Below are 13866 nucleotides of genomic sequence, written 5' to 3'. Positions count from 1 at the left end.
TGAAAAAAAAAAAACTGGAAAAATGGCATTATTTTAGGAAGGTGACTGTATTACTCAGGGCCATCAGATACTTATATTTCTCTTGGCTGAAGCCCAACAGCTTCAAGGCTAACTTTACCTCAAAGATGATGGAAAATATGATGCCTTACTTTGAATAAATATACTGATATACAATTTATCCAAAATAAACGGGTGATGCAACAGGGGGTCCAACTGTGGTTGTCTGTTACTGAGTCAATATTTATCCATTACATGGCTTTATCCAACTATGCTTGTGTCTTCATGTGTGCAAACAGACACTGACATGATGCCATGCGACAGATTGAGGCCACCATGAAGCGTAAAAGATAGGCTTCAGTTATTGATCCAGGGATTAACAGTGGAGCTGCACAGATAACACAATGACTGCAGCACAGGATGTCCATGATACCATACAGGCTTACATTTACATCAGATTGTGCTCTGATCACAGCAGTATGAAGAATATAGCTTTAGGTCTTACAGAAGAAAAACTTGCACATTATATTAATGCTGAAAAAATTATGAGAACAACTGCAGGAGATAAACTTTAAAGACTTTCCACTATGTATAGAAGTGATAGAGTAATGCTGTTGCTAAGTGCATCTTCTCACAGGATTAGGAACAGATACGTGCTCAGACATTTTTGGGGGCAAGTGCATAAGCCAAAAAAAAGGCACCTATTGGAATATGTATTCAGAAAATAAAAAAACACAATAGGTTATATTTGACTTATGCAGTTGTTTTGGTTAACAATCAGTACTCCTTAAATCAAATAGGGTAATTCACATGATCAAGTTGAATAAGTAAATGAATAACAGAAAAGGAAAATCAGACAGAACAGTGCCATATTGTGCAAGCTTTTTTAAATAACCAAACAATGTTGAATAATCATCAAAAAATACTGTAACTTCAAAATTATCTAAACTCTGAATAAATGAAAAAAATAAAGCATAAAATATTCTCTATAGAATGCAACTTTTTACAAAACAGGCGAGGCAAAAGTTATTGTTAAAAATGGGCCTATTATTATGTAAAAAAAAATGTGTTGCAACGTTGCTCACACACCTTGTGTGTACACGTGCGTTCAAGATCAAGATTGTGCTGTCATTGTCCTGGAAATGGCGACGTTACAGGAAAACTGCCTGTTTCTAGAATGGCATCTGCTCAGAAAACAAAGTTAGGTAAACAGAAGAAGACAGATGATGAAAAGCAAGCTAAAAACAAAGAATTACATAGAGGCCAAGATAAAACAATAAACATTGGAGCAACAAGGCAGGTTCTGCTGTAGGGGAGAAGTTGTGGAGGGAGGGCTGCAGTTCAGCAGAGAGCAATGGGGAGAGACCTGGAAGGTGTACTTGTTAAAATTTTCAGGGCAACTCCACGGTTTTCTCAGAACTCCCTACAGCAGCTTTTATCCAAGATATTTTATTATGTCGTTGGTGTGCTAGTAAGGGGTGAGTGGACACTACTGATCTGGTTAAAAGTTTAATTTGCGGTATGGGGTATTATTTAATTTGGTAATTCTGAATCTGGGAAAACATTTACATGTTACTTGATACAGCATGTAATTTGGTTATACTCTGCTCACAATGAAGATGTTTGCAGTACACTGTAGAAAAAATGAAAATAGATATATTCTTCTTCTGAATGTGAACATATACATTTAAACATTTAAACGGCTACTGTGCAGCACCCAGGGAACATTCTGGGGCTTAAGGTATTGCTCAGGGTCCCATAGTGGCAGTCTGCATGGTTTGAACCAGATACGTGCAACCTTTTCATAGTGCAACCGTACTGCTCTTACTACCAGGCCACAACTCCCCATGCAAAAACCTTGGTTGGATCATGGACTCAGACCCTCATCATAACAACCACATAAAGTCTGTTAATGAACCAGAATGCTGCCACTTATAAAATGTAAAAAAAAAAAAAGGAAAAGATTTTTCAATCTAAACAGGACAAAGAACAACTCATCGATGTTTTTAATTTTTAGTAGGTTAGAATGTCTAAACACTTTTGTGCAAAATATCTATCATACAGCTGCAAAATAGCATTTTGGCATAATTTTCTGTGGTGTGTAAATTTTCATTATTGCCCTTTTGTATTTTGTATTTTTTATGTATTTCTTGTTTTGGGTATTTTTCTGTTCCTTTATTTTCCTGTATAGCTCTGTGAATGACCTAGTGCAGGAATGCTATATAAATAAACTTGCCTTGCCTTAAAATTTTGAAAGTGCTGAATATAAGTTAAACAAGAAATTCTGCAGCAGCCTTCTCACTACATCTCTTCCACAGTCTATCCTTATGCAACTCAGTGTCCTCATTCAACTCTGCCAATGTCAGCTATAAATAGCAGCTTGGCCTCCAGTGCTCATAGCTCACACCCAAAGCACTCACACAGAAATACAGCTTGACAACATGTTCTGCATTATAATGACAGAGCTTTTATTTTTCTACTGGAACAGTTCAATTTGTTCCCAGACTGGATTTGCAATTATAGGTTGCTTGGATACCTGTGCATTATTAGAAATAAAAGCATTACATGTTCACCACTTCCGACTGGGTGACAGGGCAGAAATTAAAATGTAAATGTGAAGCTGTCATGGAAAAAAAAAAAGAAGAAAAGAAGCCTTCTTATTAAACTTTGTCTTGACATTTTAATGCAGCTCCAGCTTGGATTCATAATACTACATTTTTAACCATCTCAGTATATTTTCTCTTTAAAAATCTTTCATGTTTTCTTCTCTGGTTGCTGTGGATTGATTCATGGTTCTGGGGTGGACCATGCACACATCTAAAGGCTGTTTTTCTTTTTGTGGAGGAAAAGAGAGCTTGAGTGGGTGTGGGGGACTTGGAGGTTTGCAGTAAGCTTTTGAACACTGCTATGTTTCAATGAATACTGACTCATACAGAGTTGTGGTCTAACTAGTCTTTCAGGTTTGTGAAAGGCTGATTATTTGTGCTTGTAGACAGTCGTATCTGTGTAAATATGCTGTAAACATGTTTTTTTTAAAAAACGTACCACCCTTTTTTAAATCCTTCATTAATGCCTGCTTTCTTTTTTGTTCAACGATTCCTTCATACACACTCCAGACCAAAATCTTAAACACAAACAATTAGATAAAAGTCAGAAAAAACAACAGAAAACACAACTAATGCAGCTTGGTGAAGATGGCTTTATGGAGCCATCCGTCGTATAGAAATCTCTCCAGGCATATGTCATCAAATGTTTTTTAAATAGATTTAAATGAGATCTAGTATAGATTTAATACAGGGGCATCCTTGTCTCGCAAGACTAAAGAGGGAAGTTTGTGGTGTTAGAAGAGATGAAGGGTTTAAAGATTTTGTTGTTGTTTTGGGTTTAACACTTGACATTTTCTTCACAACCCATTATGTATTTATTTAAGGAATTCAAATTGAATGTCTTACTGTGTCCAACCTCTGAGCTCAAACTCAGTTTACAACCATTTACTTTGTTGATGTTGTCTCTTATATCTTTCCTTCTTCTTGCATTTTAAAGTTCTACTTACAACCAGGTAAGTAGAACCTGGTTGTTTTCACAAAATAAAAAACACTTGTAATTTCTTCCCCGGTCTTGATATTTTGATAGGGATCATATCCCTGCCAATCTGCATGAATATAGTGATTTGGAAGCGATTTCATCATTTTGTTTTGGTGATTCGAAAAAAAAAAAAAACCCAAAATGAGCAATCAGGTATAGATGAAACACACAGTTCAAGTTTATCATGACAACGATTACAGAAACAAGCTGGTTTCCAGAAAAAATATATACTTTTTAAGGAGAAGGAGAAGCTGTGTTCAGTTGACTTTTTTATTGTAACTATTCTGTGGCAATATATCTACCCCACTGGAAACCCTGTTTAAATGCATTTGTCGGTTTAGCAGCAGAGCTGAGTATGTTGCACCCATTAAAAACCCTGGCAAAACTTCTCTGCCAAGGCCAAACCTGCTATTCCGTCATGGACTGGTCTTCATTTATTCAGCTGGATTAACTGAAAATTGAAGACACAAGACATACTGAGAACTGAGCAACTTATTTAATGACCTCAAGTCAAATCAAAATTTATTTGTAAAGCGTGTTACACACCAAGGTGATCTGTACAAGTGCTGTACAGGTCCATAAAACATAAAATAAGCAATAAAATACAACATATACATTATTAAAGTATATCTGATTCTGATTCTGATACATTACAACTAATAGAATAACAGCAGTTTAAACAATAACCATCAATGAAACCGACCTGATGCTCCTACTCAGCTGGAATCAAAGACCAAGTTAAAAAGTGTCTTTAAAATCCATCCATTTTCCAACACACTTATTTATCCCTGCTGGGGTCACGAGGGGTGCTGGTGCCTATCTCCAGCTGTCAATGGGTGAGAGGCGGGGTACATCCAGGACAGGTGGCCAGTCTATCGCAGAGTACCACAGAGACAGACAGGACAAACAACCATTCATGCACACTCACACCTAAGGAGAATTTAGAGAGACCAATTAACCTGACAGGCATGTTTTTGGACTGTGGGAGGAAGCTGGAGTACCCAGAGAGAACCCACGCATGCACAGGGAGAACATGCAAACTCCATGCAGAAAGACCCAGGGCTGACTCAAATCCATGAACTTCTTGCTGCAAGGCAGCAGTGCTACCCACTGGGACACTGTACAGTCCCTGATTTAAAACCATTCACAGCATTGTCCATCCTTACAGTGAGTGGAAGATCATTCTACAGTTTGGGGCTCTAACAAAGAGAGCTCTGTCTCCTTGGCCTCAGTAGTATGTGTGAGAACTGTACACAACCACAACAGCCAGGTAACTCTGCCTAATTTCCCTGCACTGGTTACCTGTGCACATTAAGATACATTTTAAAATTTTGGTTTTAGGGCGCGCATGTGGCGCAGCGGGTAGCGCGACCCATATACAGAGGCCTTAGTCCTTAATGTGGTCAACCTGGGTTCAAATCTGACCTGTGGTCCTTTGCCGAATGTCTCTCCCCCTCTTCTACCCCCCTTCCTGTCAGCCTACTTTCGGAAAAAGCGAGCCACTAGAGCCGCGAAAAAACCCCAAAATTTTGGTTTTAACTTTCAGAGCAATCCACGGTCAATCTCCTATGTCAATATATACAGAATCTTTTGAAGCCTCTTTCTCTGTCTAGGACTTTGCTCATCGACTCAAATGTTGTTGGTATTTCCTCTGACCCGTTTTATCGTTGCAATCGTGCTTTTCAGATAGTGGCTCCAACATTTTGGAACGCTCTCCTGCTGCTCTGTTAAAAAACATCTAAAGACGGTTTGTGATGTCAATGTCTGTGAAAGGTGCTATAAAAATAACCTTTTACTTACTTACTTAATGTAGGTCACAAGCTTGGGCACATGCTGATGTAGGCATCCAATTTTCAAACAACTTTAATCACAAGTTAGCCAATGTGGTTATTTGGTTCCTCTTGTGGGAACAGAATGCACAAGGTGGTCCCACAACTGTTCAGTGGGGTTGAGGTCCTTTCATGCTGTCCACTGCCATTGTCTGGAGGCAGTCTCTAATAAACTCTGCTGTGGAGGCAAGCATTGACATCCTGGATGGTAGAGTTCACTAGAGTGAAGATGTGGGATTGCCACTGGTTGCTGAATCTGATCAAAAACTGATCAAAATAAGGTGACACAACTACGCCCTATTGATTTTATATGGGACCTTTTGCAACATGCTGGAAGACATTTAAACACAATGAGACACATTCTTAAAGCTGGCCACTGGCAATAGCCCTGGGCTCTGTGGGTAGGGGAGAGAAGCAGGGCAAATATCACTTAGTTTAAAAAACACAGAACAATCAGACAGTTCAGAAACACTTCAGGGCGAGGCAAGGTGTGTATGCAGATACATATTTTAGCTAGCTCATGCTGCCTGTAACGCGGCAGCAGCGGGAGCTGGTCTGTTAACAGCCCTTGTTGCGCGGCACAAAAGCCAGAATGATGGGTTCTGTTAGAAAAGAAAGCAAAGCCCAAATAAGGGACTTCATGTTCAAAAACTAGCCCAAAAACTACAACTCATGAAATCTACAAGTGACTAGTAAAATAAGCTAGCCAGAAGTTGCTTATAAGAAGCATATTTGGTGACACTGCTTCTGCCTTCCGTGTTGTCCTAGAAGGACAAGTTTGCTATGAAGGAGAAGAGCAAAATGTGCTAAAATACGGGCCGTATTACAATCGTTTGAGCAAGACCTCGACCCCCCTGTCCCCCAGCGTACGGTTTGTACGCTTTTGAAAAGACTGAAAATTGTGAACGACTCCTCGGTTTTTACAAGTTTTCATTCTTGCTCTGATCATCTATTCTGGCTTAGACCCACACCAAGCCAGAGATATTGTGCAAAACAGGCAGAGAAAGGAAGTTAGTGATGATATTTCTGTCCTGTCCCAGACTTCTGCTGCAGAGGGATGCACACAGCCTCCCTTCATTAGTGATACAGTGAAATATTCACAAGGAAGCAGATGAGGAGCCAGAGGGTAGAGAGAACAGCACTGCTAAAGCATCCTTAGGCTTTTTCTTCAACTTGTAGAAGCCCACTTGCAGGTACAAAGGTTTAAATTTAGTCTCAGGTGCCTTTAAGTTATTGATGTCCTTATGTAGCTTCAGTGGTTTTAATGATATTAGCGAGTTTGCTTGTTACAAATGAATCTTAGAAGCCCATGTGATTAATGACTCTTGACTGCCAACGGTATCTTATCAGGGAGTTAGAAATGAGGGCTAAAAACAGAAGGTTCTTATTTTGAAGGGAATGATACCTTATTGCTCTGTAATTATCACAATGGAGCAAGCCTACCAGAACTCTTCTCTAAAATTTCTATAAAGCTAAAGATAGTTTTTTAGACATCTGAAAGCACAGATGGGTTGAAGGCGAACTCCAACATCAGGATGAGGGGTGAGCATAACGTCTCCAAAACACACATTCAGGAAAGTATTTCTTCTGTCCTGAGGGTGGATAGAGGGGAGGTTAGGATTGTAATGACCTGAATGTTGATGGTGCATCCAGTGGCACTCACCAGAGAATATTTTGGCGGACACCGTGATGGAAGCCATCTAGCTAAGGGAGAACACCTTTGGGGATTGGTTAGCTCTGCCAACTGACATATTCTGAGGCCAAAATTATTTTGTTAGCAGGAGCAACAACTCAAGCCTTCACAGCTTCTTTCCCAAAACTGTGAAGGCTTTCGCCCCCTGCTGAGAATGAAATAAACCACCAGCCTGTCATGATTTGGTCTTTGTCTGGCTTTTTCTCTATTATTTTTTGGTTCCTCCTCCTGTCACTCAGCTCACCCTCCGCTCCTTCAGCAACTAGTTACACCTGTTGGACACTAATTAGTCAGGATTCACGTCACCTGCCAGGCTCCCTACATAAACACACCTTAGTCTGTTCCTTGTCGCCGGCTCGTCTTCAGTCAATCCAACACCAAGCCTGTCAAGTCCTGTTCTCGTCCGTCTTGTCTTACTCCTCGTCTGCCAAGTTAAGTACCCGTTATGCTGCGCTGCTGGATCTCTGCTCCTTGGTCTTTGTGGTTCTTCGTTGTCCTCTGGTCTACAGTCCTGGTTCTGCAGCAGCCCAGCTCCTCCGGATTTCTCCCCGCTCCATTCCTGTCAGCCAGCTCCTGCACCCTTCAACTCCTGTCCGGTAACAGACTCTGGTTCTTATCATCCACTACCCACTGTTTACAATAAACTCTCAAAACCAGCTCTGTGTGTGTGTGCTCTGCCCGGGTTCATCTAAGACAAATCATGACACAGCCCAGTACATAGTCTGTTACATGTTCACAAACATACCATTGGCTGAATAGCTTTGTGATCCAATAAGAATTGTTGTGGCCATTTATGATATATTTTTTGGATTGTATTTTCTAACAATTTAGTTTTCTTCTTTTGGGTAGTTGGAATATATTTAAGTTAGTTTAGAACCAAAATTTGTAATTAATTTTTTGGTTTGAAATGTTTAGATTACGTTGTTAATTGTTAGACCCTCCCATTAATTTAAGTAATTAAGAACACACCGGGTGCTTGGTGGAGATCTATCGTTTGGTAAATGTCTGGTGTGGACGGGAGGTTTTGTAAATGATTTTTTGACCACTTTAGAACTTCAAACGGCAAATTTAGATTATTTTTCGTTTTCAACAAGTTGTAAGACATTTTTTAGTCTTTATTTTGTCTATATTTTTTTTTTTTTTAAATAAATCCCATATTTTTGCAAACCAATGAAGTAAGAAGTGCGTACAAATCAAACCACCTGTTACCACCCACGGCCTATATTGGAATTTTGTTTTTTTGGAACATGGAAGGCCGCGACATTTAAGTCAAAAAATCATTTTTTGGACAAGCTTGGAAAGTTTGGAGATCGACAAAGCTTGGAAGATTGGATGATCGCACTTATGAGGCTGAAACTTCACGGAATGGACTTGGAGAAGACGCACAAAGTTCGTGAGTAAATGCGATACTTTGATGGAAAGAGCAGAGACGCTAAACTGTAAAGAAAAAAAAGTTTGTTTTGGACAATTTTCTTTTGGATTAGGAGTAATGAAATTTGTGTTGAAAATGGATGAACAAGATGAAGGATTTCAAAAGGAAAGAGAACTCTTTAATTTAATTAAAAGGCGCAGAGCCAAACTCGGCGTGCTGACAAGAAAAAGAAATGACATTCATGCTTTAATTGATGCTGGAGAATCAAAATCCTCCATAGACGAGCATATGAAAACTTTTAATAATTATTTAGCGGAGTTTATGGACTTGCAATCTTCAGTTCAAAGACTGCTGAGCGATGAGGAAAAAGAAACCGATCATGGTGATTGGTACGAACCAAAGCTGATCAGTTTTAAAGAGTTCTTGGATGACATTGAAACTTGGATGGATGGAGATCCTGATGCACAGAAGAGCCAAGTGTGTTCAGCGTTTGATGTTGAAACCAAGGCGGCATCTCATGACCATAACGTTGATCCAGATGACAGCGTCTCACAGATTGCGCAACAAATCGACAAAGATTCTGAAAGGCTATCTGGGTCCGCAGCTAAACCAGTCAGCAAAGCGCCCAGTATAGTGAGTAAAGCTTCAAGTGCGCGCAGTAAGAGTTCCCATGCAGCTTCAATGGCGCTGATGGAAGCCGAGGTGGAAAGAGCCGCTCTGAAAGCGGAGGTGGATGCGCTGCAAGAAAAACATGCGCTCGAGTTGGAAGAACTTCAGTTAAAAGCAAGAAAAGAAGCATTGGCTTTGAGAACCAAACTGGCGAAGGCGGATGCAAAGAGGAAAATCTACAACTCTACGCAAGATCAGAAAAGTCATGTTTCCAGCGCTGGTGTCGCAAACCAGGATGCATCAGTTTCTGCCACATCTACGGAGTTCATACCCGCTGCTACAGCTCAAAAGGCTCCAAGAACACAGAAACGATTGTCTACTCTTGCCCCTTTGCCAATGCCCCAAGAGACACCTAATAATAAAACATTAAAAGTGAAATCAGAAAGGGGAAGCCTAAGACAAATATCTTCTCAGGTTGATGTTCATAGTAGTGCTTTAACAGAGATTATGAAGAAGCAGAATGAAATCACTGAGATGCTTGTGAAACAGCAAAGAATGTCACTCCTGCCATCTGTAGAAATCCCTGTTTTTAGTGGAGATCCTTTGCATTTTAGGTCCTTTCTTAAGGCATTTGAGCAAGGAATAGAAGCTAAGACGGATAACGTGCAGGACAGGCTTTATTACTTAGAACAGTTTACCACAGGTCAGCCTAAAGCTTTAGTGAGAAGTTGTATGCATATGAGTCCACAAACTGCTTATTTGGAAGCAAAAGGACAGCTTGAGTGGAACTTTGGTAACAGAGCAAAAATAACATCTGCATTTATAGACAAAGCTGTAAGTTGGTCAGTTTTAAAGTCTGATGATGCTGCAGCTTTAAGAGCTTATACATTCTTTTTAAGAAGTTGTTTCAACACCATGGATGAAGCTGGGTTTATCGATGAGCTTGAAAACTCAACCAACATGAGAATTCTTGTTTCAAAGTTGCCTTTTAGACTTCGTGACAATTGGCGACTGATTGTGGTTGACATAGCAGAAAAGTATAACCGTAGAGCAAAGTTTAAAGATCTTCTTGATTTTCTGGAAAAACAAACAAAAGCTGCATTAGATCCTGTTTTTGGAGAAGGTCAAACTGCAAAAGAAAAGATGGCTTTAAAACCATCAAAGGTTTCTTTTAAAACTAAAAGTAGCAGTTTTGCCACTTCTGTTGCTGTAGTTTCTAAACAGAACAATGACAAACAGGTCCAGTTTAACCATGAGGTTACAAAGGTAGTTCAAGCTCAGTGCTTATTTTGTGATAGAAATCATTGCATAGAAAAATGTGACTCATTTAAGCAGAAAGCCAACAAAGAAAAGGTGACATTCCTTAAAAGTAAAGGTTTATGCTTTGGTTGCTTACAGAAGGGGCATATGAGTAAGAACTGTCCACAACGTCTAACATGCCTCACCTGTAATAAAAGTCACCCTACTGTTCTGCATATTGAAATAACAAAGCAGCAGTACCAAGCAGTTAAGGCTGTGGATAAAGAGTCACTAGTCTCAAATGCTCTTGTATCTTTAAATGTTGGTAGTTACACTGGGGCCGGGTCTAATGAGTGTGTTCTGTCAGTCGTCCCAGTAAAAGTAAAGTTGGAAAAGGGAACAAAGATTGTGGAGACTTATGCCTTTCTAGATCCAAACAGCTCTGCAACATTTTGTACAGAGGCTTTGATGATGCAGTTAAATGCGTCTGGAAAAAAAGTGGAAATCATGCTAAAAACCATGGGTCAGGAAAAGCCTGTAAGTAGCTATAGAATATCTGGTTTGGAAGTAGCTGCTTTAAAAGAAAATGAATACTTAAAGTTGCCTGATGTTTATACTCAACAATCCATTCCGGTCACTAAAGAAAACATCCCTAAAGAGGAAGACTTAAGAAAATGGTCTTATCTAAAAGTTGTTGAGTTGACACCAATAGATGCTGGCATTGGGCTGCTCATTGGTGTAAATTCTCCCAAAGCATTGGAACCTTGGAAAATAGTTAACAGTGAAGGTAGTGGGCCTTATGCTGTGCTAACACGCCTTGGTTGGGTTGTTAATGGTCCACTCAGTCAGGGTAGTGAAGAAAATGGACATGTTGTTGGTTCTATTCAGGTGAACCGTATCTCTATAAGAAGTTTGGAAGAAATGCTGGTCAGTCAGTATAACCAGGATTTTGTAGAGCACAAGTGCAATGAGCATACTGAAATGTCTGTAGAAGACAAACAGTTTATGGACATCATGTCAAAGTCAGCGGTGCTTAAAGATGGTCATTATTACCTAAAGTTACCCTTTCGTAATCCTGAAGTAAAAATGCCCAACAACAAACAGGTTGCCCAGCAGAGGGCGCAATATCTGTTAAAACGATTTCAGAAAGATAAGCTATTCTTTGACGAGTACAAAGAATTTATGCATAATGTTGATGTGGAAGGGCATTCAGAAATCATACCACAAGATCAAATGGAACATGAAGAAGGAAAGGTGTGGTACATACCTCATCATGGGGTCTACCACCCCCGTAAGAAAACACTGCGTGTTGTCTATGATTGTGCTGCAATGTATGCTGGAACATCATTGAACAAAGAGCTGTTACAGGGACCAGACTTGACTAGCACCTTATTAGGAGTGCTCCTTCGTTTTCGGCAAGGTCCAATTGCCCTTATGACAGACATTAAAGGCATGTTCCACCAAGTCAGAGTTGCTCAGGAACATGTAAATTACCTACGTTTTCTCTGGTGGCCCCATGGTGACATCACAAAAGACCTTGTTGAGCATAGACTGTTGGTCCATATTTTTGGTGCAGTCTCTTCCCCTAGTTGTGCCACATATGCACTTTTAAAGACTGCTGATGACAACCAACATCTGTACCCAGAAGAGGTTATTAATACAATCAGACACAGCTTCTATGTAGATGACTGTCTCAGGTCTGTCCAGACTGTTGATCAGGCCATTTCTCTTTATCAACAACTCACTGAGGTGTGTGCCAAGGGGGGATTTAGGCTCAATAAATGGGTGTGTAGTGAGCGCTCTGTCCTCTCTCAGATCCCTGAGGAAAACAGAGCTACAGGTGTAAGGATGCTAGATCTTAGCCGGGAACAGCTTCCCACTGAAAGAGCCTTGGGGGTGCAATGGGACGTTGAACAGGATGTTTTCACCTTTAGCATTGTAAACAAGCACAAACCACTAACAAGACGTGGTATTTTGTCCATCGTCAGCTCTATTTACGACCCTTTGGGTTTCTTAGCTCCAGTTATTCTCACTGCTAAACAGATTCTTCAACATTTATGTAAACTGAAGTTTGGCTGGGATGAGACAATTCCACTAGAAATAGCGCAAGTTTGGGACAAGTGGGTCAAAGATTTAGTTCTTCTTGACAACTTAAGTATCAGAAGATGCATCACACCCAAAGGATTTGGGGAAATAAGAAGTGCACAACTGCATCACTTTAGTGATGCCAGTGAAACTGGGTTTGGTGCTGTGTCTTATCTTAGGCTATCTAATAGTAAACAGGAAGTGTGTGTTTCCTTTGTTATTGGTAAAGCAAGGGTAGCACCAGTAAAACAAATTACTATACCACGACTTGAACTTGCTGCTGCAGTTTTAGCTGTGCGACTGGACAAGATGCTGTCAGTTCAACTTGGACTCAATATGAGTGAATCAGTCTTTTGGTCTGACAGTACAACCGTCCTGCAGTACATTGCAAACACAACGACACGGTTCAAAACATATGTAGCTAATAGAGTGTCCATTATTCGTGATCTTACAAAGGTCACTCAGTGGAGATACATCAGCTCAAAGTTGAATCCAGCTGACCCAGCCTCTCGAGGCATGAAGATTGGTTCTTTTTTAAAGTCTTCCACCTGGATCAGTGGGCCGGAATTTCTCACAAAACCTGAGATCCAATGACCAGCAGTGGTTAAACAAATACCTGTTCATTTGGAAGCTGATCCAGAGGTTAAAGAGCAGGTCTTGACATGTGCAGCTGTGCTGGAAGAAGTGTGTCCCACCACCAAGCTGCTAATGTACTTTTCCAGTTGGACAAAGCTAAAAAGACATGTAGCATGGATCCTGAAACTAAAAGAAATGCTACGAACAAAGAAATTGCTAACTGCACACTGTGGAAATCAAATGTGTGACAAACAGGACAATAAAACGGATGCTCAGCTCACAACTGATGATCTGTTCAAGGCTGAGGAAGCCATAGTGAGCTTTGTGCAGAGAAAACATTTTGGTACTGAAATGGCTGCCCTGAGCTCTGGTGCAGTGAAGAAGTCAAGTCATCTGTACAAGCTTGATCCTGTTGTTACTGATGGTGTGTTGAGAGTGGGCGGCAGACTGAGCAAAGCAGCATTACCTGAAAAAACAAAACATCCTGCAATATTGCCCAAAGAAAGCCATGTTTCAAAGCTCATTCTTCAACACATCCATGAAAAAGTTGGACACAGAGGAAGAAATCACATGCTTTCTACCCTTCGGCGACAGTACTGCATCCCTCATGCTAATTTAGCAGCCAGAAAGATCATCAGAAACTGTATGGTGTGTCAAAAACAACGACAAAAGCCAGGTGAGCAAAAAATGTCAGATCTTCCTATTGACAGAATCTCAACTGATCTTCCACCATTTACGTATGTTGGTGCTGATTACTTTGGACCAATAGAAGTGAAGAGAGGGAGAACTATTGTTAAAAGATATGGAGTTCTCTTCACATGCCTAACCTGTCGTGCAGTTCACCTTGAGGTGGCACATTCTCTCGACACAGATTCCTGCAT

General features: G+C 40.3%; 1 protein-coding gene across 1 annotated transcript; it reads left to right on the top strand.

The window, feature by feature from the left end:
- The first annotated feature begins 12172 nt into the window (after positions 1-12172).
- LOC118564254 lies at positions 12173-13125 on the top strand. The gene has a single exon (XM_036141685.1). The coding sequence runs from the start codon at positions 12173-12175 to the stop codon at positions 13001-13003; it is 831 nt and encodes a 276-aa protein (XP_035997578.1). The 3' UTR covers positions 13004-13125.
- Positions 13126-13866: the final 741 nt, after the last annotated feature.

The sequence above is a fragment of the Fundulus heteroclitus genome, chromosome 9 (assembly GCF_011125445.2).
Source record: "Fundulus heteroclitus isolate FHET01 chromosome 9, MU-UCD_Fhet_4.1, whole genome shotgun sequence".
Classification (NCBI taxonomy): domain Eukaryota; kingdom Metazoa; phylum Chordata; class Actinopteri; order Cyprinodontiformes; family Fundulidae; genus Fundulus; species Fundulus heteroclitus.
This window is presented reverse-complemented; position numbering and strand designations above follow the sequence as displayed.